Raw genomic sequence first — 26,136 nt, 5'->3', positions numbered from 1 at the left:
ACATCCAAAAAGAGGGTATGTAGTATCAAATTTATATATTTACGTAATATTAAGATATGAACATACATCCGGACCAACTGTACAAATCTAAAAAAATATTTCGTTAGTCGATATTAAAAACGCTTCTAAGATAGATAAGACAAGAAAACGACAGTGCATATCGTTATTAATAAAAATATTATCAGTTGGTGACATATCGGTAATTAAATGAATTACTCTTGTATTAATTACGTCGAAGACTATTAAGTACACAAACAGAAAGCTTCTGTTCAAATCAATGCAGCATGAAATGGTGCCAAGAACGCTAGCAGTATTTCGCAGGTGAAAAAACAATCAGGGCTGTGTATTTCCGTCTAAGTAGGTACCACCCGTAAGCATTAATGCAAAGTATTGTTGTGTCCCGATTTAAAGGTGAGTAAGCCAGTTACTTCAAGCAAAGGATAAATAATATCTTAATTCCCAGTGCATTGATGATATGAACGGTTCATATTTCTTACAGCGTCAGACTATGGGTGGTCTTGACCACTTACCACCATGTAGCACAAGTACTTCCAATTCCCTATTACATAAAAAAATCCCTATTTCCAAGAAAATGAGGTGTTATAAGGACGTTTTACAAAAAAATTTTGCTCTTTAATTCCAAGGTCTAAGTATTTCAACTGTAAGCGGCCCCAATATATTATTCAGAATTAAAGATGAATATTATTTTGCACCATTGCTTTCTTAGGTATTTGATTTCCCCAACATGCGATGGAGTCGATGTGTCGACATAAGAAATGCGATACTAGGAACCGGCTAATTTAGATGATTTAGGGAAAAATTCAGTACATCGCGATGACTAAATCCAGGTAGTTCTACTTCCGTTTGTAACCTTTCTGTATGATATATATAAGAGAATTGCGCCATGGCTACATGAAAATTTAGAGACAGCCTTATCCAATCTCTATCACATATTGGCCAGAATCGTGCATTTGATAACTGGTTCATTTTAAACAACTCAAAATAAACTTTATTCGAGTAAGCCCAACAAACCATTTTGAAATCCGTTTACAAAATGAATACCTAAATAAAATTTTAAACTACCACTGGTTCGAATTCCACCGAGAAGAACTGAAGAAAAAATCAAAAGTTATACTCATCATAATAGACGCGTTTATTTTAAATATTTTACTAAATTTACATTAAAATCTTAATAGGATCAATAAAAAAAATGATAAGGTACATAGTTTATTGAGATATTATTCTAAGAAAGATCATTAAAATTAAAATTATGGCGGGTGGATCATCTTGTGTTCTGTGTTTTCGATTCCGGTCTACCGAGTGCCTCTGCCTCTGCTAGGGTATTGGGCATTTTGGTGCCAAGCGTTTCAGGTTGCGTCAGCACCAGAAGACCGGACAGGATACCCATACCTCCGAATAAAATCGACGGGATGCCGTGCCAGTAATCCATCTGCAAATAAACTCAATGATAAAAAACGAAAAAAATTAATTTATACCTAATTAATTATTATTAATTAACTCTTTGATATGATATAAAATTTACATTAATCTCTTTAATGATTATAAGCTTAACTTTTAATACAATAAAAAAAATGTTTTTATTACTATTCGATTTTAAAAAGACTTACAAGAACAGGAGTGAGCGGCGCTGTTATTGACCCAACTCTGCCGATCATGGATGAGAATGCGAGCAGACTGTGACGGAACTCCGTGGGGTAAAGTTCAGACGTGTAAAGATATACTGACGTCATCACAGTCGATATGCCGAACTTGCCCAGCAAAAATATAACCAAACGTACAGCGTAGTAATCTAAAAATATTTGCGAGACATTAATAAAAATCACACTTTTTTGACAATGTTTATTTGTGATTTACTGATAAATAATGTAGACATGTAAAAAAAATATCTATAAAGACTTTGGTACTCACCGGTAGGAATAAATACAAAAGCAATGTTGCACGCTGAGCTGAAGAAGTACCCAACTGACAAAGTTGCTTTTCTGCCAATTCTGTCCAGGATCAAAACAGCGGTGTAAAATCCAGGAATTTCAATGGCGCACGTCAGTATATAGTTTAAGTACATAGTATCAGAAAGGCTGGTGGAGTTGATGGATAGTCCGTAGTAGACGAATGTGGTAGTGATCCACCAAATGGGCGTAGTACACACTCGTCTTAGCAGAATTGGGGAACGGATTATACTTTTGATGAGATTTGGTTTTCCTTCCTGTATTGAAGAAATAATATTAATTAATTACTATTAATAAAATTAAGTTTCCATTTCCTGATTTAAAATGTATTCCTTGAGAAAGTATGTATAATTAATACCTCAAAAAAGATGTTTAATAAATTTATATAAATGAGAAAACAATAATAATTGCTTAGATTATATGTAAACTCACTTCTGTAACACCTGCAGGACTGGCTGCTTGGGGCGGATTCATCAATCCCTCCATAGATTTCTCACTTATTTCCTTTTTATTAACTCTGGCGACATTTTCTAAAACCACTCTAGCTTCTTCAAACCTCTGCTTTGAAAGGAGCCACCTTACACTCTCGCTGAGAATCCAGTAGTAACTTATTATCAGGAAACAAGGAACGTGTAAGGCTAAGATCATGTATCGCCAAGGTTGGATCAGCCAGGCCACACTGCCTAGTACCACTTGACCCACCGCAAACATTGATGTCGAGGTAGCACTTGCTAGTACACGATATTTTGGCCCGACCAGTTCAGCAGCTAAAATATACAAATTTACGTTTACAGTCGGTACATTTATGTTAACATATTTAATTATTTATTATATCTCGTAACAATATGAAACTCGTACCGAATATATAAGCAGAACTGAAAGTTCCAGCTCCTAGGGTTGTTTGTACAATTTGTAAAATTATATACATTGTATAATTAACAGAAAATGCTCGAATAACTCCGAAAGTAGCCAGGTTAAATACGCTTATGACAAGAGCAACTCTTCGGCCAAAACGATCTGAGACGTAGCCTGTAATTGGCAATACCAATAGTGTTCCGACACTGTTTAATGTTCCTGCCAATGCTCGGAGCCAGTCTTGGCACCCTAAATCGAACTGTAACGACAAAATAAATGTTAAAATGAGAATAATTGCTTAACGTGTATCTTAGAAATTATTGCTTACGTACATCGTACACAACAGAATTGTCTCTTGCATAAACAAAACCATCGCAGCTCACTGTAGAGGATTGATTGAAGAGATTAGCGGGACAATTGTCTAAGGTGCCGTTAGTACTTAGTCTGTTAGGAGTGAACCTTTGGCAACTGTCAAATCCTGTACTTGTTTCTGGAACTGCATTTAAAATCCATTCAGGCTCAAAATCTTCTAAATTGCTTTTTTCACCACACTCTGGTATCTGACATCTGCGAAACTTATTATTAAATATTTTGTACAATATAACATAAATTGAGTTGATAATATCGGAAACATAAATTAAAAATAAAGTAAAATATTATTGACACAATTTAAAAAGAATCTCGTAAGATTAAAAGCTACACTTCATATAAAATTAGCAAGGTAATTTCGTAACTTCTGAACAAAAAAAAATCTGATGTCCTAATTGTATTTTTTTCACATTTTTGAAAATAAATATTACCTATGGGGAATCGCAGCTGCTGAGAAAATGAATTCACTCATAAATGCCGACATGATAATCGGTACTGCGACCAGTAGCATGTTCCTGAGCTGAAATCGGCCGAACTGTCCCAGTTCATTAGTGAGCACATCATCCAAATCGACTGGTTTTTCAACCATATTTGCTTCGAATCCATTCGTTATACTTTCCTTCTTATCCTCCACGAAATTGTTGCCCTTTTGTATGTCCGCCATTTTAAGAATGAATCGCTTTATTCTCAACTTTGGGACTTGTTTGGAGGACTGTCCGTCCCGGACTAGTGACAGTATGTCCTTAAATGTTTTTGAAAGAAATCGATGTATGTATTTTTATCGAAACACTTGATAAAAATAATTAGTAACGATTGATCGACTAATCATAAGTCAAAGTTTTGGACTGCGTAGATTGATTAAACATTATAAGATAAACGACTGATTGACACTAATATATAATTAGTAACTAAGGACATCTTCACAAGTCACAAAATACTGTTGTACAGCTGAATTAAAATGAAGGAGTCTCTTCCGCGTATTATAATTATCTTATGAGATGTACCATTTTATTATTCATCAATTTGCAGAAGATTTATGCTCCGATAAGAAATAAAATAAATACTATATAAATACGTCGTACACGTTCCAACAGAAAATCATTTTTAACCTAAATAATACGGGAAGATTGTCTCTGTCGTATAATTAAAAATGTCATGAAAATATTTAAAAAAGTAATAATTTTAATATTCTGACGGATCGTTCAGATCCGTAAATGTTTTTACTATTATCACTTAGACATGTTCCGGTATCATTTACGATATTTATGCCGGTGAAGAAAAAAATATTAACGATATCGCTTGACCTTGCAAAGCTTTCGATAAAAGAAACCCGATTTAAAACATAAATAAATAACAATTACATCAGTGAGCTACTTGAACTATCTGAACAATGAAAGACAACAAGTTAAAGTTGTGTCGAGATTCTCAAGAAAGCATGCTCGCCCCCTCTTTGTTATTAGTCTTTAACTTGTTTAGCCTTAAACTAAATGGCTAAATTTGTTGATGACACTCTTTTCCATTGGAAATTATTGAGGCGTGTTTTTCGCCAGTGCTCCAAATAGATGGACGAAATCTTTCGTGCCGAAATATATCGCATTCCTCGATAATCAACGTAAGTGAAATGGAAAATGTGAATATTATGTAACACAGGGTTTTACAATAACTAATATATCGTACTTAAAAATGTCTGAATACATCAAAACTTAATATATAATATTTTATACGCATACAATATATTCGAGCTAAACAAATACACTGTTAGCAAAGTACACGTCGACTTCATATAAAGTAGGTGTTAGTTCACAATACTCAGTGTAAGAATAATGCTTAAAGAAATTTCGTAGATCCAGATGATCTTATTGAAATTAACCGGTCCTTTGAGAGCAGTCTGATTTTCCAAGCACTTCTGCCTCAGCCAGGGTGTCTGGCATCTTAGTGCCTAATGTTTCAGGCTGTGTGAGCACTAGAATGCCTGAGAGTATCCCCATTCCTCCAAACATCAAAGACGGTATACCGTGCCAGTATTCCATCTGCGAAGCAATATAAGCAGAAAAATGTATTTAAAAAAATTATATTAATTTTTATTCTGAAATTAAAAACTTGATGTAATTTTTAAACGACAATTATTATATATATTTTGGTGGACAAGCAAATGGGCCAACTGATGTAAGCCGTCACCATCGCATCGCCCATAGACAATAGCGCTGTAAGAAATATTAACCATTCCTTACAACTTTGGGAACTAAGATGTCCCTCGTGCCTGTAGATACAGTGACACCCTTCAAACCGGAACTCAACAATATATTCTACCACCAAACTGCAGTAGTTAGACTGCTGTTTGGTGGTACCTACCCAGAAGGGCTTGCACAAAGTCCTACCAACTAGTAAATTTAAAATGAAATAATGTTTAAACAAAAGAAACTTCAACTTTTTTCGAAATTTTCCAGTCTGCACTTACATTATAAAAAAGGCACACAAAAATAACTTGTTATAAAATAATTACCATCTAATCAGTTTTTCTTTTTTTATCATAAGTCGGTATTAGCCAAGCCAAAGCAATTTAAACATGTACATATACCGCTTCCGGAATTCCGAATCTTCAGAACCGGAAGTCAGTTTTAGTCCGATATTCAGTTTTATTTTTTATTTTTGGATAGTTAATACTTTGCACCTTTTTTATTTTGTGATTATAACAATATTTAATTATTAATGATAAATATACCCAATGAAAAATTATTAATAATATAATTATACTTAAATAATTAAAAAAAGATTAAAGACTTAAAATTGATTGTTTTCATATCTTTGTAGATAATATATTTTTACATACATAAAGTCGTGCATACATACTTACATATCAGATTGTCAAAATAAATTTATAAAACTATAAAATATTTACTCAACAATTGTAGAAATTACTTCGCTCTAATAGATGCGTCCGGTGGTAAGCATTTAGCATTTTTAGCATTAGCAGCCTGTAAATTTTCCCACTGCTGGGCTATAGGACTCCTCTCCCTTTGAGGAGAAGGTTTGGAGCATATTCCACCACGCTGCTCCAATGCGGGTTGGCGGAATACACATGTGGCAGAATTTCGTTGAAATTAGACACATGCTGGTTTCCTAACGATGTTTTCCTTCACCGCCGAGGACGAGATGAATTATAAACACAAATTAAGCACATGAAAATTCAGTGGTGCCTGCCTGGGTTTGAAACCGAAATCATCGGTTAAGATGCATGCGTTCTAACCACTGGGCCATCTCGGCTCAACGGTGGTAAGCGCAACACTAAAAAAGAGATGTTTCCCTTGTATGGGCGTTATCTCAGAAACCACCTGACTGAGTTTTATGAATGAATAAATGTATACCCACGAGGAATCCCTAGTAATAGCCAAGAAGTAGGCAGCGAACGCCTTTGAAAGCACTTACAACAGTTAATCCTGCACTTACGTTATGCAATAGAGAGAGAGCGAGAAAGCACGAGCAGGTGGCAACTCTCTTTGACGAATAATCGCCGAGAAATGTTAGACACTAATAATAAAGTGAGTGGAAATATAAAAATTATATAAAAATGATAATTGTGTTAATCAATTAATGAAGTCATTTCCAAAAATATATGATTGAAATTAAAAGTATTAAGTGATTTCGTATAACATGTTTCGATAAGCGAAAATTATGTATGGAATTAATTATCGAACTCATCGTTAAAGGAATATATAATACTGTGGTCAGACCAAATTATCTTTTTAAGTAGCTTTAAGTAGCTTATCTGTACTCATCAGCTATTTTACCGCCAAACAGCAATTGTATTGCATCTCTCAAGGTTGATGGCGCACTGGCGATGTAAGGAACCTTTTTGCGTGCAGTAAACAATACTAAGTACATCTGTTTGGTGGTTGGATGAGTGCGTGGTAACTAATCAGACGGGCTTGCACCAAGTACAACCAAGTATGTTATAGTTCAAAAACTAAAATTTGATAAGAATGGAACTGATATCGTCCAGAGGATAAAACACGAGCACGTTAACTGAAGGACGCGGTTTTGATTGAAGATAACATTGGGATCGTGTGTTACATATATGTATACTTGAATGCCTTAATAGTCATCGGTAAAGAAAATCATCTATACATTGCCAGATTTATGTTCACCAAACCATAGTGAAGCAGTTTGATAGATTAAGGTCTACCTACTTAAGAAGAGTTACCAATGGAATACTTTAAAATAATGAATACTTACAAGTACTGGAGTAAGAGGTGCCGTAATAGATCCGATACGACCGATCATGGAGGAAAAAGCGAGAAGGCTGTGACGAAACTCAGTCGGATATAGTTCTGACGTATACAAGTATAATGACGTCATCACCATTGAAATGCCGAATTTTCCTAACAGGTAAATTACAAGTCGGAGAACTGATAACTCTGAAAAAAAATTAAGCAGTTATATAAAGTTATAAATATTCAACAGTTATTTATATTTCAAGTGAATATATGTATAATAAATTAATAGGAAAACTTACCATTGGGAATGAAGACAAAGACAATGTTACACAAAGCACTAAATAAAAACCCGGACGATAGAGTGGCTCTTCTGCCAACTCTATCGAGGACTAGGACTGCGGTGAAGAAACCAGGAATTTCAATGGCACAAGTCAAAATGTAATTCAAATATATTGTGTCGGAGAGACTCGTTGAGTCAATCGACAGTCCGTAGTATACAAATACAGTTGTGATCCACCAGACGGGCGTGGTGCACACGCGTCTGAGCAACACCGGAGAGCGTATGATCTTTGTCATTAGGTTTCCATTCCCTTCCTAAAAATTCAAAAAATTATTAATCAATCGAGGAAGTGTCCTTAATTCAAGAGATGAGTTTAAGATATTTCTATGTTATTATCAGAGGTTAAATGGAAACGCTCTAAGCATGTTCATTAATACAGTTAGTAGAGCGAAGTTGTTATTATGTCAACAAAACTCTTTTTAACCCCCGACACAAAAAGCAAGGGTTTATAAATTTAACCTGTCTCTGTGTATCTGTCTGTGGTATCGCAGCTCCCAAGCGGATGAATCGATTTTCGTATAGTTTTTTTTGTGTCATAGATAATTTTATCCCGAGTGTACTTAGCCATGTTTCAAGAAAATCTGTTCAGCCGTTTGAAGATTATCAGCTCTTTAATAGTTGATGTGGGGGATCTGACTACCTTCCATATGTCCTATCCATTCGAAATTTGGTACCGTATTTCTATAATATAATATTACTGAAATATATTATATTATTAATATAGTAAATTCAATAATATTGAAATAACATGGTAATTTAACCATGACTTGATATATGACATGTTAGGTAAGGTATAGTTTTCGAAGGTTGGTAATTAAATGGGATCAATTAGGCTCAATTACTACTATATTTATACCTACGATACCTAGTACCTAAGTTACTAACTCAACTAACTAATCACTATAAATACCTTACTAATTTTTATACCTACTTTAAAAAGGACAAAATTAAAACACACAAAACATTAACACCAAAAACAAACAAATATTATTTTAAACCTATTATTATTATTTTCGTCAAATATATTTATTTTCCAAGTGTCGTCGTTGCGTCGGGGGACCGCTCAAGTTTTTATATTTACTTTCATTTATCTTGTTTTTCTGTAACAAATATGAAAATCACGTAGCTGAAATTTACGCCAGAAAAGCTCCAAATTTGCATGATTTTTCAACACCTTGAACTCACATCATCGTCAAATTTCAATAAATTTACAGAAATCCAAAAAGAATTATAAACCTAAGTCTTTCTCATGAATAACTAGACAAAGAATCAATGGAAGGACCTTTTTGAAAATGCAATCCGTTTGGTAGATTTTGATTTTATTGCTTTAGGACAGGGGCTGATTTGCATATATGTCAACCTTTCTGGAAACATTTGAGGCCAACGAATCCCTTAAAGATTATTCTGATATATCTGATTTATATTTCCCCCTTTGCTGAGGAAATGAATTCTAACGTATAGTCGCGACAGAATCTAATAATAATAATGCATAAAATACGTTAAATATTTTTATCTCAAGGAATTAATACATAGGTGTTATCTTCATACATTAGATTAATTTGATAAATTAGAGATTTGGAAAAAGCCTTGATTTAAAAAATGTTATTTATGTCACAAGAAATTATACCAGTTCATAGTATATATTTTTCCTGTTAGATTTGCCATTTCAGCAATTAAAATAATCAGCAAGAAAGAATGTTAATATTATTTTCTTCTTGGGTACTTTATTATGTATTTATAACGCGCTCTTCATTAATGTTGCAAACGGACTGACCGATTGTAAGTAGTCACCACTACCTATAAAAGTTAGTAAAATACTATAACAATTTCTCATATCACCAATGCGCTACCAACCTTGGGATCCAAGATGTTATAATCACAGTGCCGGTCGCTAAAGGTTAATTATTATCTGATTAGATAACAGGGTTTCATAAAACCCTTCTAACCAACCTTAGAAGTAGCTATAATATCAGTATTACATGTTATGTGAAAAATTGAAATAGATAGGTATAATCATATATTTCACCTTCAGAAGAGGCTTAGAATCCTTTGAACTATTTATGAGTGCTTCCAAAGACTTATCACTTATTTGCGTCTTATTCAGCCTAGCCACTGTTTTCAACACTTTTGTCGCTTCAGCGTATTTTCGTTTCGACAGTAACCAACGAACACTCTCTGGTAGAATAGCATAGTAACATATCACCAAGAATCCAGGGATATGGAGAGTCATTATCATGTAACGCCAAGGTTGAACCAGCCAGGCTACTGCGCCCAGTACCACTTGCCCTGTTGCGAAGATCGAGGATAGAGTCGCACTTGTAACCACACGGTACTTCGGACCGACGAGTTCAGCAGCTGCAACGTACAACAAATAAACTTAAAGATAAAAATATATGTGACAACATATTTGATAAGCGTGTGTTGTATGTTATTTATAAAATAATGAATTCTACATCTAAAAAGATTTAAACAAAATAGTTATTTTAAATATTTTGTTAAATTTTAATTATCGTTTTAGCGAATAAGTTTTAAATCTTTTTATTACATAAATTGAAATAAGGGATTAGCATCCCCTATATATTAAAATGTGAAGTATCAAATATTCGAACCAAAAATATAAGCAGAACTGAACGTGCCGGCGCCGAGCGTAGTTTGTACGATTTGAAGCGCCATATACATCGTGTAGTTGACGGAGAAAGCCCGAATTAACCCAATAAGACTTAAATTAAAGACATTGACGACGAGAGCAAATCTACGTCCGAAGCGATCCGAGATATAGCCAGTGATCGGCATCGCCAACAAAATGCCCACGCTGTTCAGAGTCCCAGCTAAAGCCCTCAGCCAATCCTGACATCCGAGATCAAACTGAAATAAATAATATGAAATTGCAATAAGAATGTATCAGGAGTTTGAACGTAAATTAGTTCATTAAAAGCTAGTTATTGGTCGTTGAGGATCATTGTATATTATACGCAGTATCTTAAACCTTGAAATTTAATGAGTATTTTGTATATTAATATATATATGGAACTTTAAAAATTAATAGATTATTTATTCAGTAAGTACTTAGCAATTGTTAAAAAATACTATCTATAGAAATAAAAACAGTACGACGCAAACTAGATGAGACAATAAATTGCTAATATCTTTACATTGGCGCAGAGTACCGACCGAGATTAAGAGTTTAAATACGGTTTAGTTATACAGTATACAGTATTCTATATCCTACAAGTTATTGAGACTTACATCGTAGACCACGGAATTGTCTTTCGAGTACACGTACCCGTCGCAATCTATGGTTTTCGTTTGATTAAACAAACTGGCCGGACAAGATTCGAGAGATCCTTTGGTATCGAGATTCAATAGAACATATCTTTCACAACTTGAAAATCCCGAGCTGGTCTGCGGCAGCACGTTCAATATCCATTTGGGATCATACTTCTGTGATTTATCTTGTTCATTGCATTCTGGGATTCGACATCTAAAATATTATTACCATACAACACAGAATTATATTCTATTTTACGATCATGTTATAATGTACGACTATTATTAATAAAACCTTTACCTATTTAAATTTTAATGAGGGGGTGATGAGTTAAACAATTTCAGAAACTAATCAAATTGGCTGCGTTTTTCTTTCTAATGTTATACAATACATACAATATATACAAATTATGTCTAACACGGAGAAATCAATATTGCACCAAACGCATGCTGAACAAAACTTTTAAATACGGCTAGTTTTAAAATTAGCCTTACTGACTACATAAAATAAATATAAATTATAAATGGTTTAAATATTACCTGTGTGGTATTGCGGCCGCAGAAAATATGTATTCACTCATGAATGCGGACATCATAATGGGTATTGTGACCAGCAGAATATTCCTCATTTGGAAGCACCCGAATTGTCCCAATTCATTGACCAACACATCGTCGAGATCCAAATGTTTACCATTAACGATTTCATCTGATTCTTTGTCCAGAATTTCCTGTCCTGGCGTTTCAGATTCTGAGCTTTTACGCATTTTACTTATGAGTCAACAATTGCTGAGCAAACACTGCGATCCGTGAAGCAACTCTTAAATGAATGATTTAAACGCTTATATTTAGGTCAATCATTGCTTGTTAGGAATGACATAATATATTATTTACGTTCATCAATTGTCAATCAATTGATAATTAACAGTTTAATTAATCTGTATAGCTGTTCTCGTGTAAATGAGACATGTAAGATCGACTTCGTAATGAGATACTAATATGCTTTCAATCTAAATATAAATGTTATTTAAATATTTCATGTGAAAACAAAACTTAATTAATTATTTTTGCTCGTGCTCAAGATGTCGATTAAGAGCCGAGATGGTCGTGTGGATTTTTCACTTTTTCCAGCCAGTTTCCGACTGTTTTGCAAAAGATTAAAATTTAGAAATGATGATATCCCCTAAAGTATTCTTTCAAATGTTTTAGTGTCAGACTGTCTATAATATCAGTCCAAGTCAGCCTAAGTCGAAGGGAACTAACAAATTCTAAATTAGCATTCATAATTAATTGGAAAAATAGCTTCACAAACAAATATATATTATGAGTTATACTCAAACGATGCTATGGCGGTCTATTTCCGTAGGTTTTTATAAGGCTTACGATTTTCTAAAACATTGTTTAATTGTTTTCAAGATGTTTTCCTTCACCGCCGAGCACGAGATGAATTATAAACACAAATTAAGCACATGAAAATACAGTGGTGCTTGCCTGGAAATCATCGCTTGAAATGCACGCGTTCTAGCCACTGGGCAATCTCGGCTCGGCAATATTATATAATAGCCCAATAAAACTAATCGAGAAGTATTAATATCTAGTTGTCTAGCTTCTGGTGCACGGTTGAATACCATTTCTAAAAAGTAGTTTTATAACCGATCGCGTTGGCCACATAATATACCCATGAGTCGGAGAGGGTACCGCTGGTTTTTAGTGGATATTCCGGTGTGCCGCCAACATCTTGGGCACCGGTGAGTCCCACATAACCAAACTACCACTTGGGGAAAAGGCGTAACGCGTTTTTCCAGCGAAAAAAAAAAATGGTCACATAATATATAACAATAAATACAATGAAAGTAACAAAGTTTAATTATAATCTAGCTTTTATTAAAATACACTCATTCGTAAAACAACATACATATATGTACATACAAATTCAATTTAATAAATAATCGAAAACACATTGTTTTAATAAGAGCTACTGTAGCACAATTATAGTAAACAATAAACACGACACACTAGATTAACTAGTGGGTGCAGTCCCCTTAGGTAGGCTACAGAATAACCTGCAATAACAGACATACGACGTCGCATCCGTGGCCGTGTCCTTGTCCTTGTGAAATAAAATTGAGTTCTTATATTAGTATAATTTGGTAGTCACTTGAAACCGCGTATAACTATCACAAGATTAATAATCAGATTGAAATTAAAAACAGATATGTATGTAAACAATTTGAATCAAACATAACGCGCATGAATCATTTCTTAAGATAAAAACACAGATCCGTAGAATGTAACAATCATCTCGACTGTTCAAGTTTGGAGTCGTTCCTTCCCAGTGCCTCGGCTTCCGCTAGGGTATCTGGCATTTTAGTGCCCGTAGTTTCGGGCTGCGTAAGCACTAGCAGACCAGCGATTATACCCATACCACCAAAAAGTATCGAAGGGATACCGTGCCAGTAATTCATCTGGAAAAAAAATGTGATTGCTACACTTATTTTCGGAATATATTGGCTATATCTCTGCTTGTTTTCTAATGTGAGTTTTATGCATCTTCTCAGACACCTCAGCCTCATTTGTGCACATACGCCGTTATTAATAATAATTATTATTGTCTATAATTGAAAATACATCTCGTAAGTTTATTGTATATACGTGATTTTTTTGGTTTTAAGCCATGATCATAACTTTGATTTCAGTAAGTGACCGCGGTGAATAAAAGTTACATGTAATTACGCTGAAAGTTAACATAATGGAAGATGATTATTACGGTTGAAACCCGATAAAATTTAATGAACGTCAATCTACAGGAAGGACAATAGACGAGCCGAAAATGAATGCCAGTAAATACTTACAAGTACTGGAGTAAGTGGCGCCGTAATGGATCCAATTCTACCAATCATAGATGAGAAAGCGAGCAAGCTGTGGCGAAACTCCGTCGGATACAGTTCTGAAGTGTACAGGTATAATGACGTCATCACTACCGAAATTCCAAACTTGCCCAGCATGAAAATAATCAAACGAACTACATATAGATCTGAAAACAAGATATAAGTAGTACAAAATATAATCACAATAAAAAAAGTCTAAGGACTGATAAATAAATACTGATAATCAGAATATATTTTTGAATCGTCCACACATAACAAGGACTCTGAATGTAAATTCTATAGAGAAGAAATTTAGCGAGCACTTTTTCTCATTAATTAACTTACGCATACTATTCAAAACGTATGAGTTTATATTTCTTAATTAGCGCGATAATCAAGAAATATAAACTCCATGCTTCCTTATTACATGTTTAATCTTCTGCAGAGTAATATTGAATAAATATTTCTTAGTTATTTATCTTGTAATCAAACGTACGAATATATAACTAGTCGAAGATTGTATATTGAAACAATTAACATTTCATAGTGTAATATATATAAATGATTAAGTATTTAAGAATGATAAATACAATATACTAACCGTTTGAGATGAAGATAAAAACTATATTGCACAAGGCACTAAAAAAGAAACCACAGGAAAGCGTGGCCTTTCTACCAATTATATTTACTATAAAAACTGATGCGAAATTGCCTGGAATTTCAACAGCACAAGTCAAAATGTAATTCAAGTGAATTGTATCAGAGAGACCAGTCGAGTTGATGGACAGTCCGTAGTAGACAAAGGTAGAGGTAATCCACCAGATTGGAATAGTGCAGACTCGTCTAAGTAGAGTTGGTGACCGTACTATACTCCGAACCAATCCTGGTTTATTAGCCTACAACAAACAACATTGAAAGTAAGAATATACAATATAAATAGAATACAAAATATTAAGCGATGATTAGTAATAATGTTTGCTTAATAACCGATATCACTGCTAAAAATGTACTTACGTCTGAAGCTTGGACGGATGTGTCTGACGTATTCATTAAAGCTTCTAAACTTTTTTGACTAATATGTTTATTGTTCACTCTTGCTACAGTCTCCAATACTTCCCTGGCTTCGGTGAACTTTTTCTTTGCTAGGAGCCACCTGACACTTTCAGACAAAATCCAGTAGTAGCTTATAACAAGAAAGCAAGGGATGTGTAGAGCCATTATCATGTACCGCCAGGGATGGATCAACCAAGCCACCGAGCCGAGTACTACTTGTCCGACGGAGAACATAGATGCAGCTGCAGAACTTGTTATTACACGATACTTCGGTCCGACAAGTTCAGCAGCTAAAAAAAAGAACATAAGCTTAACATATTGAAAAAAAAAAGGTTTTTTATATTTTAGTGTAACAAAACTTTTACCGAAAATATAGGCAGAACTAAATGTCCCCGCTCCGAGTGTAGTTTGTAAGATTTGTAGAACCACGTACATGATGTAATTGACAGAGAAGGCGCGGATGAGTCCGATAAGACCCAAGTTAAAGACGCTAATTATCAGAGCCCGCTTGCGACCGAAACGATCGGAAATGTAACCAGTGATCGGCAGCACTAGTAATGTTCCTACGCTGTTAAGAGTACCAGCTAGCGCACGGAGCCAGTCCTGACATCCGAGATCAAACTGAAAGACAATTTTGTATTTTTTATTTAACGGACCAAAATAAAAAGGATCATATTTTTAAAACATCGAAAGTACTCAGTTATTTTTGTAAACAGCATTCGTAAAACACTCACGTCATAAACAATCGTATTGTCCCTCGCATACACGTAACCATCACATTCAACAGTTTCCAAGTTGTTGAAGAGATCAGCAGGACAATAATCCAGAGTACCATTAGTACCGAGACCTCGGGGAACATATCTTTGACAGCTAGAAAATCCTGAACTTGTCTCCGGCACAGCGTTCAAGATCCACTCAGGATCATATTGGTGCAACTTTCCGTTCTCTCCACATTCTGGAATTCGACATCTATTTTTTTTGTAATTTAAGTTATGTTATTATTTCTTATGCTTATGTTTTAAAGGGTAGCATATACATATTTAACGTGTCCGATGCATGGAATATAGTTTTATTGACAATTAATTGTTCTCGTAGACTTATCAATAATATTTAGCATAAAATCAATATTCCTTATTTTATATTAGTAGAGGCACACGAGATCAAAAACATCTTAAATATTGATTAGGCTTATTGACTATGGGTGAAGGTGGCATTTTGCCGCGATTGTAAACCTTCAAAATATTTTGTTAAAGACAATTTAAACAGGAATAAATATAACAGATTTGTTGAACGTTAAATTATAAGATTAACGATTTATAAACAAATTATAAAAAATAAAGTATCATTAACGTGAAATGGATCATAGAAAAAATCTTATATTAATTCACAATTGTTAATATGAAATAATTACCTATGAGGTATTGCGGCTGACGAGAAAATGAATTCACTCATAAATGCTGACATCATAATGGGGATTGAGACAAGAATGACGTTTCGCAGTTGAAACAACCCGAATTGTCCCAATTCGTTGATCAACACATCGTCAAGATCTAAAGGTTTCTCAAAACTGCCTGCCATTCGGTCATCGCTGATACCTTCAGTATGCTTATTCGAAGGATCATTCTCGCCACTTTCTTTGTTATCATTCGACATTTGTTGTAATATACTTTAGTCCGTCAATATTTAGCGAGTTCTATCTGGCTTAAGCACGTGCGATGCGCGATACGCTAGGTGTATGCGAATAAATTATTTCACGGTCGTGTTAATTATTATTTTAATAATTGATAGCAATTTTATCAATTTATTTTTTATCGTAATGTTATCTGTTGCTTATACGGCGGGCTTATAATACATACGTATTAATAAAATTTTGGGGTGGTAAATAAAATATTTATTAAGATACATAATTATACTACTTTTGCTGATTGATTGTATAGAGAATATGTCCACTGCCTTTAAGGTAGGAATCCAATCGAATCGCATAAAATTAAATACGTGGATTTTAACCAAAGATTTTATTCGGTCGAATTTAAATATAGATTGGTGGCTCTGATTCTTGCATTTTTTATGACATAGATGTACAGGCAAATAGGCCACCTGATGGTCAGTAGTCACCATCGCCCATAAACATTTGGTTTATTAGAAATATTAACTATTCCTTATATCATCAATGCACCACCAACTTTAGGGGCTAAGTTGTTATGTTCCTCGTAAATTTGAGTTAAAAATGAATTTTATCGATGCACAGAAAATATATAAGTGGAATATCTATTTTTTTTAAGGCTGACGGCCAACCTGAATAGTTGAAAGAGGTAGTAAAGTCAGACCTTATCAAAAATCTCGAAAATCTAGATCAAAGTTTAGAATATGCCCTTCTACCTAAAAAACTTTGGCATTAGCTGAAGCTGATGAGATATGGGTTCATTACTTTGAGAGAAACTTGAGTAAAATGATTAGGGCTACAGCAATTGGAACTGCGAATGGATTTTATTAATTGTTTTTCAAAGAACGGTACAGCAATCATCGGAAAACATTACGCTTCTGTATTGAGAAGTCCGAAAGAACACGATATCCCGGATAAGAGACATGACAAAATATGGTAAAAGTTTGCCACTTTTGCAAGGCGTCGGATCACAATATTAAAGTTTCAACGATTGCTTTTCATAAATATCAAAATGGGTCGTGAGGTAATTAGCAACTCTGTGTAAGTGCTTAATTTTTATTTCATTTACAAGACACTTCATGTTTATAAATAATTAATATCTATGCATATTATTATTTTTACAATGTTGGGCTTACATTAGTTCATAATTTATCATTACATATCTAAAATGATATCGCTTTAAAGTTCAACTTAAGTTTTTTTTTAACAAAACATAAGGCGTATGAACTACTTATTATGAATGAATGAATAAATATATACAGATCCGTAGAACATTACAATCAGCTCGACTGTTCAAATTTGGAGTCTTTCTTTCCAAGTGCCTCAGCTTCAGCGAGCGTATCCGGCATTTTCGTACCCAAAGTTTCAGGTTGTGTAAGTACTAGCAGACCAGCGATTATACCCATACCGCCAAATAACATCGAGGGGATACCGTGCCAGTAAACCATCTAAAAATAATATCATATTTAAGATTAAAAAAAAGATTGCATATTCTATTTTCCATTAATAAAAACCATTTTAATTTTTTAGGATTTTTTTAAGATGGTAGGGAGACGGGCAAATGAGCCACCTTAGTGGTTATTGCCGTCCATAGACATTGGTACTATTATAAATATTAACCATTTCTTACTTCGCCAATGCGTTGCCAAGTTTAGAAATTAAGATGTTATGTTCCTAGTGCCTTTAGTTACATAGGCTTACTCGCCGGTCAAACCGTAACACGACGATGCTAACTGTTGCTGTTAAAATTATTTGCATTAGAATATCTGATTGAGTGGTACAAGTGACGAATAATTTATAAGGAGTTATGTAATTAAATTATTCAATTCTACTGAGTTTCTTTCCAAACTTTTCTTAGGTCTAATGAATTGGGTAGCGCTCCTGTTTCTTGGAAATCATTAAGTAATTGTAATGCTTCTCTGCTGAAAAAAGGTTTGCTATTCAATCTCGAATGAGAGTAATAAGTGGAACACTTACAAGAATAGGAGTTAGTGGTGCTGTGATGGATCCTATGCGACCGATCATTGACGAGAAAGCGAGCAGACTGTGACGGTACTCGGTGGGATACAGTTCGGAAGTGAACAAGTACACTGAAGTCATCACTACTGAGATCCCAAACTTACCCAGCAAGAAGACTATTAAACGCAGAACGTATAAATCTGAAATAAAAGCTAACATTAGATATGTATGGAAAAATAGTCGGAACGTACTTCCGTATTAAAGAATTATAATCATTATTATAACATTATTATATGTATGAATTAATATATGTAACAAGTTACCATCAGGTGACCTATATATTAAAAAAACATCTAAAGGACAAGCAATATTTGTGTTTGATGATACTCTGACGACCGGAAAGGGATCGTTTTCCGGTGGACGAAAATGAAAAACTGCAAAGTTCATTTTTCCTAACTTCCTAGAATTAGCCATCCGCCCAGATTATGTGCGTAGCGATTATGGCACACACTTGTGCAAGATCTCTCAGTTTTAGTTGTCTAGTCACCCTTAATAATCGCTGCCGGAACATTGCCATAATCAGATAAAAGATACAATATAAAAAAAGATACTAATATTAGTAAGATAATAGAATAACGTAAGCAATTTATAAAGAATCACTAATCGACAAATCCTAGATGTATGTGATCGTTTGTTAATTTTTTAAGTTCATTATTGTTAAAGTTTATTTGATTGTTTGCTTCAGAGAAAATAATTATTATTATTAGTCTCTTGGTCGATTAATTAGTATTTCTTAATTTGAAAACATATTGATGACATACGATGGCTATATTGAAACATTTACGATTTCCATCGGATTTATTCTCATGTTTTATTTATACTTTATCAATTTTATTTTATATATAAGACACAGCTTTGTTTTTGTAGCGTATTATGTAAGAAAACAAATCAAAACTCCGTATTAAACATGAAATGTCAGAATATGGTGTACAACATTGACTATAATAATTATAAATTACGAGTATATATATGAAACACGTATCAAATCGGCGTGTAACCGTAAGTTGGTTGTCAACATTTCATCAGTGAAATATGCTGTGTATTCATACAGCGTCACATTGCTGTTTTGTTTTCTTTAAAACTACCTGTCACCTGTCCATCTTCACTCGGGTACAATATCATCATCATCCTCCTATCCTTATCCCGATTTTATATATGGTCGGCGCAGAATGTCTTTTTCCATACTTCTCTGTCTGATGTCATGATAGCCGGTTTCCACATAGCTACTCGGTTATGTTGGAAAGTGGCACCCACTTTCAAACTTCCTCTTTATGTACTCTTTCCTTACTCTATCTATCCACACATACCTCCCGACATTCTCATCTCCGTTACATACAGTTGTCTTTCATCCATCACTTATGTGGTCATAAAAAAAAATATTTTTGTTTTCCCGCTAGGAAAATTGAAAATCTCGGCTTATCTCTGCTATTATGGATACGTATTATACATTTAAAACTTCCTATTGAAACCCTCTGTTTATTGATATCCGCATTGAAATCCCTCGCGTGCTTTAAAAGATCTAAGCGTACAAACTGCGAGCGATTTTGTTTTATAATATGTAGAGATAAATAGATTACGTTCATTCATCGATTCACTTGAGACAATATTTTGTTTTGATTATTTCAAAGATTCCGATGATGTAGACATATTACTAAGCTACCAATAATTAAAAAAATTACTCAATCATTTAAAATCCCGACGCACGAGTAAATAGTTACCTAATCCAAGTATAAAACGGTACGTCAGTACGTTAAAGATAAGAAAGTAATTAGCCAGATATTATGTTTATAAATATATATGTTACAGTCATAGTAATGAAATAGCTATTATATATAATGATTGGTCATTATATACAATTACCAAATCGTATAGACAATGTGAAAAATTAATCACTTTATCCGGTTATTATTTATAATAGCAGGTCAAAGTTAGTTAAAATAATAAATACAAATTTGGATGGTGTCTGTTTGAGGACTTCTTTGAGCAAAAAAAGTATATTTTTTGACAACATTGGTCAATTATTAAAGCTCTTAAAAAAGGCTCATTTCGGGTTGGTTCATAATATTAGCGTATTCAATTAAATATTTTAAAGAGGCCGAACATCATATGGTGTAATATAATATTAATATTTAGACTACTAATTACTAAAAGTTACTTTCCATTGTAGACACTTCTTTCTAAAACAATATTAAAAGTAATTGCTAATATATATATTTTTTTTTAAAGTAAAATCTACTAAAAGTTGTCTTGCAATGTTTCTATTTGACATATTATAATTGGTCATCTTTGTTGTTTTTAAATATTTTATTATTAGCAAATACTCGTATTTATCTGAATTAATAAGAAATATAATTATTACTATTTATAATATCCTCAAATTATTATTTTATTTATAGTTATGCATAAAGCGAATCGTAGAGAAACTTTATAATATTGAACTATTTTTATTATTTTATCCAAGTCTTCCAAGATATTATATAAAATAACTAGGTAATGTGATCAATTCTGTGTGAATTATCACTTTGTCTTAATGGAGTGGATATTGTATATAATGGTTGGATAGTGTACATATTGTCCTGATTTATTACTTTGGCTGTAACATATATATATATTTTTATTTATTTTTTTATAATGTCCGGGTAGACATATGACTCCACTCCACGTGATTAAAACATATTAAAAAAACTACTAACGACTAGCAAATGTCAATTCTAAGATTGTTATTCTCTTATCATCTATATGTCAATCTGTGTGTTAAATGTTACCTTAGCTTAGTGCACAAGTTTGTACGCATTACAAGTGCACACTAACTACTACCAGTTACCACACTGATGCAGAATTTATTGAAAAAATCCTACATATTTTTTTACTGAACTGACTCAGAACTTGAAGTCTGAACCTCGGGCTTAAAAACTAACAACAAAACCAACAAGGCAATCAATATTAAACACACAATGTGATATTCGATTGTCATAAAATCATCTTCGCGTCGTATCGTATGAACAACATATTACTTAATAATACCACAATCGCTACATCAATTCTGTATCAATCAAAGTGTTTGCCACTTGAGAGTAACAAGTTCAATAAATCTTTAAGTGATGCACTCCTTCTGGGTTGTCAAATGACCTCGAGTCAAATAACCAAACTCCTATACTATATTTATATGCATAGATTCGTTCTGATCTGACGTATGTTATTGCAGAAATAGAAAATATCGCTGTTACTTGGTGTCAGAGCTTTGTGCAGACTAATCTAGATAAATCAGTCTAATTACCGGCACTAGGTACGTAAAATCATAAATCCCGTATTTAACAGCGCTTGAACGGTTTGGAAAGTGGCTTATAATCATTTCAGTGCCTATTGGTACGTTCGAGGATAATCACTTACTATCACGTGACCGTCAATGAAGAGAACAAGGCGAGGCCAGATGACAAGGCAAAATAAAAGGTATGATAATTAAATGCAAGTAACTAATTACGCTGAAACAATGCGATACGTAAAGTTCACACTAAAGAACACTCGATACGATGTGACGACATTGAAACCCTTAGGCCTCGGTTTAATACAAAACACAATAAACACTTGACTCGTTTCGGCAACTTAGTAGTGTGTGTAAATACGTAAAAAATCAAAAGATAAAGTAAGATTAATTGATACGTTTTTATTGATTTTAAACAAATTTTTAATTCGAGATAAATTTGAAAGCTTATTTAAGCCTTTTATCACATAAATTGAATAATACCGATATTGTTTTCTTGTTAGCAGACATCAAACAACATTCCAGCAATGCTCGTATTATAAATATCAATAACCATAAAATAATGTTTTTATCGCTCTCATTTAATTATATTCATAAATAACGCAATAATAAAAAATTCAAATTATTACTATATACTAACCGTTAGGAATAAAGACGAAGACTATATTGCATGCAGCGCTGAAGAAAAATCCTGTCGAGAGAGTGGCCTTTCTACCGATTCTGTCAAGTACGAGAACTGCGGTATAAAAGCCGGGAATTTCAATAGCACATGTCAGAATATAATTCAAGTGCATTGTGTCAGAGAGACCAGTCGAGTTGATGGACAGGCCGTAGTAGACGAAGGTAGTGGTGATCCACCAGATCGGAGTGGTGCAGACTCGTCGAAGTAAAGTTGGAGAACTCACTATATTCCGAATCAATCCTGGCTTTTCAACCTAAAACGACATAAAACCTTGATTGCAATTTTCGTTAGAGTCATTCAGAGACACATTAAACATATCGTTATTTAAAAAATATATACAAAATCATGTATTATGATATCGCAATGATATCAAGATAAATATCATAATTATTTGCATCATGGACGAAGTTATCTTTAATTGATTCAATTACTTTTAAGTAATAATAAAATTGGCAGCAGCATTTCGTTTCATACAAGAACAGAATCAGCGATAAGCTTCTTTGTAATAATTCATTTCCCCGTCCTATTAATGTTACCACTACGAAAAAATGTACATCAACACATAATTTCTTTCACATCAACATTTGTTTTTTTTTTATCAAAGTACTAATCTTAACATGCGGGTTTAATGCATTTGTCCCCTACTGATTGATCATTGTTTTATTAGTAATTTGTTGTTTTGTTTTATAGAGATAAAAAAATTTATCTTAATAATCAAAAGAATTTTAAGAAATTATTTATGAATAACTCATAAAACATATTACAATATATTATAGTTCTTAATCACTTACATCAGATACTTCTGCAGCTGGAACGGATGGTTGTGATGTGTTCATCAACGCTTCCAAACTTTTTTCACTGATATGCGTATTGTTTACCCTCGCGACGGTCTCCAGTACGTTCTTCGCTTCAGAGAATTTCTTCTTAGAAAGAAGCCATCTTACACTTTCTGACAGGATCCAGTAATAGATAAAAATAAGTAAACAGGGAATGTGAAGAGCCATTATCATGTACCGCCAGGGTTGAATCAACCAAGCCACCGAGCCGAGTATAACTTGTCCGACCGCAAACATGGATGAACACGTCGCGCTCGTGATTACACGATATTTCGGGCCGACGAGTTCAGTTGCTAAAACGAGTATAAATAATAAGTTAATAATGTTGAAAAAAATCGCCTTAAAATGTCGTTACAATCATACTTTACCAAAAATATAAGCAGAACTGAATGTTCCCGCTCCGAGAGTAGTTTGTACGATTTGAAGAATCATGTACATGGTGTAATTGACGGAGAAGGCGCGGATAAGACCGATGACACCCAAGTTAAGGACGCTAATTATCAGAGCCCACTTGCGACCGAAGCGATCGGAAATGTAGCCAGTGATCGGCAGCACTAGTAATGTTCCTATGCTGTTAAGAGTACCAGCTAGCGCACGGAGCCAGTCCTGACATCCGAGATCAAACTGAAAGACAATTTTATATTAAAAATAGATTATTGTAAATTTAAAATATACGACAAGATGTATATGATTCGATCACATTATTTTTGAAAAATCAAAAGAAATAATTATTTATATTTTTTTTATAAAAAACCTCACATTCACCCACCTCGTATACGACGGAGTTATCTCTTGCGTACACATAACCGTCACACTCAACAGTCTCCAAGTTGTTGAAGATATTGGCAGGACAATAATCCAGAGTACCGTTAGTGCCGAGACCTCGAGGAACGTATCTCTGACAGCTGGAAAATCCTGAACTTGTCTCCGGCACAGCGTTTAATATCCACTCAGGATCATATTCGTGCGATTTTCCATCCTCTCCACATTCCGGTATACGACATCTAAAATTTGTTTATAGCTAAATTAGTGTTACTGAAGACCACAATTATAATAAAAAATATGTTTTTTTAAACTACTTATGCTGTAATTTTTTTACTGAAAAAAGGTTGTCATGATTGTTATCAAGAGTGCAAGATGTATGTGTAGATTAAATCTACTCAAATCGAAAAGGTATACAAAAATAAAGGACTTTATCGTTCCCCTTTTATTTAGTTACTTTCATTGATATTTTTTGGAAAAAAAGGTAGATATTATTACTAAATATGTTGTTATGAATATTCATACATTTCCATTAAACATAATGCGCAGACCGCAATTAAAATAAGAAAAAGGGAAGGGAATTGTTATTATTACAGATTATACTTTTTAAGATTATTATTTGAAAAAGGTATGTATGATAATGTAATTTCTTGAGGTAAAAAATAATAGGTTTATTTTGGAATAGTACAAATTCTCAATTCAATAATATTTAGTTATTACCTGTGTGGGACAGCTGCCGCAGAAAAAACGAATTCACTCATAAACGCCGACATAATGATAGGTATTGCGACGAGGGCGATGTTCCTCAACTGGAACCATCCGAACTGTCCCAACTCCTTGACCAAGACATCATCGAGATCTAAGGGTTTTTCGAAAACGCTTGCTTTCCTGCTATTGGCCGTACTCTGCTTTCTACTCGGAGGGGCATTGCCTCCATTTTCTTTAGTATCATCAGACATTTTACTCCACTTGTCTATGGCAGTAAGAGAACGGAGCGGTATGTAACGCGAGCCCTAAAGGAATGACTTCGTGCCGCACATATTCATCAAAACTTCGATGATGCAAAGGCTTTTTATCGATTTTTATCAAATTGGTGGTTATCAATAGTTTATTAACGGGGTGTATATCCCAATAAATTTATAGCCGTCGAATCAAATAATCCAATACATTACGTCTTATAGTAAATACTAAAAGATAAACGGTACTAGAGATAATAATAAATTCAATTCCTCGGCAAATAAACTCTATTAATGCCCACCTCTTTTAGTCGGCGATACTGTTGTTTATTGTAGGTAGATTCGAGAAGTGATTTACGGAAAAAATGCTTTGTAATATAGGAAACATCATTAAGATAATTACGAATTGTAAAATTAAATTAATAAAACATTTTATTTTATCGAGGAAGGAAATCTAGCATCTTAGAAGATATAAGTAAATCTGCAGCTAAAATGACCTAGTGGATAGAACACGTGGATCTTTAAACGAAGGACGCGCTTTCAAATTTGTTTACGCACTACTGATTTCTATATGACCATTTGTGTTTATGACATCTCGTCCACGGAGTTGAAGAAAAATATCACGAAGCCTTGCTTGCTAAAGATCATATTTTGCTACAGGTATATTTAACCACCAAGTTGCGCTGGAGTAGCTTGATGGAAAAAAACTTTCCTTAAGAGGAAAGGAGAAGTAATGTCACAAATATTATGTGTGGATTGTTATTGTACATGATTTAATTTTGTTACTAAAATCATATTTTTTACTATATTCGAAGTGAAACTGTTAGATGTTATAAATGAATATTGAACTCGGCTAAATAATGAAGCGATGATTTACAGTAATGATAGAAAATCGTATGTTGTTAACCCAATAACAATGCTATTGTGTAAGGCGAATACAATGCATATATGATTTCCCCGTGACCATAATATACACTGCGGACGACTTACGAACATTAGCTTAAAGTGTAACTACGGTAGGTTTACT

The 26,136-nt window shown here is 33.7% G+C and overlaps 4 protein-coding genes across 5 annotated transcripts; all 4 read right to left on the bottom strand.

The window, feature by feature from the left end:
* Positions 1-1,214: 1,214 nt before the first annotated feature.
* On the bottom strand, positions 1,215-3,997 carry LOC125066808 (organic cation transporter protein-like). The gene is made up of 7 exons (XM_047675087.1): positions 3,623-3,997; positions 3,155-3,389; positions 2,826-3,081; positions 2,400-2,734; positions 1,930-2,224; positions 1,629-1,810; positions 1,215-1,450 (listed from the first exon to the last, which is right to left on the bottom strand). Exons 1-7 carry the CDS (start codon positions 3,853-3,855, stop codon positions 1,283-1,285), a joined length of 1,704 nt encoding a protein of 567 aa, XP_047531043.1. The 5' UTR covers positions 3,856-3,997; the 3' UTR covers positions 1,215-1,282.
* A 412-nt stretch (positions 3,998-4,409) lies between these two features.
* On the bottom strand, positions 4,410-11,815 carry LOC125066809 (organic cation transporter protein-like). Its single transcript, XM_047675088.1, has 7 exons — positions 11,553-11,815; positions 10,992-11,226; positions 10,355-10,610; positions 9,772-10,100; positions 7,705-7,999; positions 7,425-7,606; positions 4,410-5,221 (listed from the first exon to the last, which is right to left on the bottom strand). The coding sequence occupies exons 1-7, from the start codon at positions 11,774-11,776 to the stop codon at positions 5,057-5,059; spliced, it is 1,686 nt and encodes a 561-aa protein (XP_047531044.1). The 5' UTR covers positions 11,777-11,815; the 3' UTR covers positions 4,410-5,056.
* Positions 11,816-12,907: 1,092 nt separating this feature from the next.
* On the bottom strand, positions 12,908-16,644 carry LOC125066805 (solute carrier family 22 member 7-like). 2 transcript variants are annotated; one of them, XM_047675085.1, is made up of 7 exons: positions 16,341-16,644; positions 15,664-15,898; positions 15,295-15,550; positions 14,891-15,219; positions 14,478-14,772; positions 13,862-14,043; positions 12,908-13,474 (listed from the first exon to the last, which is right to left on the bottom strand). In XM_047675085.1, exons 1-7 carry the CDS (start codon positions 16,580-16,582, stop codon positions 13,307-13,309), a joined length of 1,707 nt encoding a protein of 568 aa, XP_047531041.1. In that variant the 5' UTR covers positions 16,583-16,644; the 3' UTR covers positions 12,908-13,306. The 2 variants fall into 2 exon arrangements, with proteins under 2 accessions (XP_047531041.1, XP_047531040.1); XM_047675084.1 differs by having other exon boundaries at positions 14,891-15,550.
* Positions 16,645-17,721: 1,077 nt separating this feature from the next.
* On the bottom strand, positions 17,722-25,268 carry LOC125066806 (organic cation transporter protein-like). Its single transcript, XM_047675086.1, has 7 exons — positions 24,874-25,268; positions 24,161-24,395; positions 23,760-24,015; positions 23,347-23,684; positions 22,514-22,808; positions 18,570-18,751; positions 17,722-18,040 (listed from the first exon to the last, which is right to left on the bottom strand). Exons 1-7 carry the CDS (start codon positions 25,110-25,112, stop codon positions 17,873-17,875), a joined length of 1,713 nt encoding a protein of 570 aa, XP_047531042.1. The 5' UTR covers positions 25,113-25,268; the 3' UTR covers positions 17,722-17,872.
* Positions 25,269-26,136: the final 868 nt, after the last annotated feature.

Source organism: Vanessa atalanta, chromosome 10, assembly GCF_905147765.1.
Source record: "Vanessa atalanta chromosome 10, ilVanAtal1.2, whole genome shotgun sequence".
NCBI lineage: Eukaryota > Metazoa > Arthropoda > Insecta > Lepidoptera > Nymphalidae > Vanessa > Vanessa atalanta.
This window is presented reverse-complemented; position numbering and strand designations above follow the sequence as displayed.

Excerpts from the sequence above, each read along its gene's own strand:
- LOC125066808 (XM_047675087.1), bottom strand. The coding sequence starts at position 3,855 with ATGGCGGACATACAAAAGGGCAACAATTTCGTGGAGGATAAGAAGGAA. Across the intron at positions 3,082-3,154 it reads ACAATTCTGTTGTGTACGAT|TTCGATTTAGGGTGCCAAGA; the intron begins GTACGTAAGCAA and ends TTGTCGTTACAG. Across the intron at positions 1,811-1,929 it reads TTTTGTATTTATTCCTACCG|ATTACTACGCTGTACGTTTG; the intron begins GTGAGTACCAAA and ends AAATATTTTTAG.
- LOC125066809 (XM_047675088.1), bottom strand. The coding sequence starts at position 11,776 with ATGCGTAAAAGCTCAGAATCTGAAACGCCAGGACAGGAAATTCTGGAC. Across the intron at positions 11,227-11,552 it reads GCGGCCGCAATACCACACAG|ATGTCGAATCCCAGAATGCA; the intron begins GTAATATTTAAA and ends ATAATATTTTAG. Across the intron at positions 5,222-7,424 it reads CACCTCTTACTCCAGTACTT|ATGGAATACTGGCACGGTAT; the intron begins GTAAGTATTCAT and ends ATTGCTTCGCAG.
- LOC125066805 (XM_047675084.1), bottom strand. The coding sequence starts at position 16,582 with ATGTCGAATGATAACAAAGAAAGTGGCGAGAATGATCCTTCGAATAAG. Across the intron at positions 14,044-14,477 it reads TTTTATCTTCATCTCAAACG|ATCTATATGTAGTTCGTTTG; the intron begins GTTAGTATATTG and ends TCTTGTTTTCAG. Across the intron at positions 13,475-13,861 it reads CGCCACTTACTCCAGTACTT|ATGAATTACTGGCACGGTAT; the intron begins GTAAGTATTTAC and ends TTTTTTTTCCAG.
- LOC125066806 (XM_047675086.1), bottom strand. The coding sequence starts at position 25,112 with ATGTCTGATGATACTAAAGAAAATGGAGGCAATGCCCCTCCGAGTAGA. Across the intron at positions 24,016-24,160 it reads ATAACTCCGTCGTATACGAG|TTTGATCTCGGATGTCAGGA; the intron begins GTGGGTGAATGT and ends ATTGTCTTTCAG. Across the intron at positions 18,752-22,513 it reads CTTCGTCTTTATTCCTAACG|ATTTATACGTTCTGCGTTTA; the intron begins GTTAGTATATAG and ends CTTTTATTTCAG.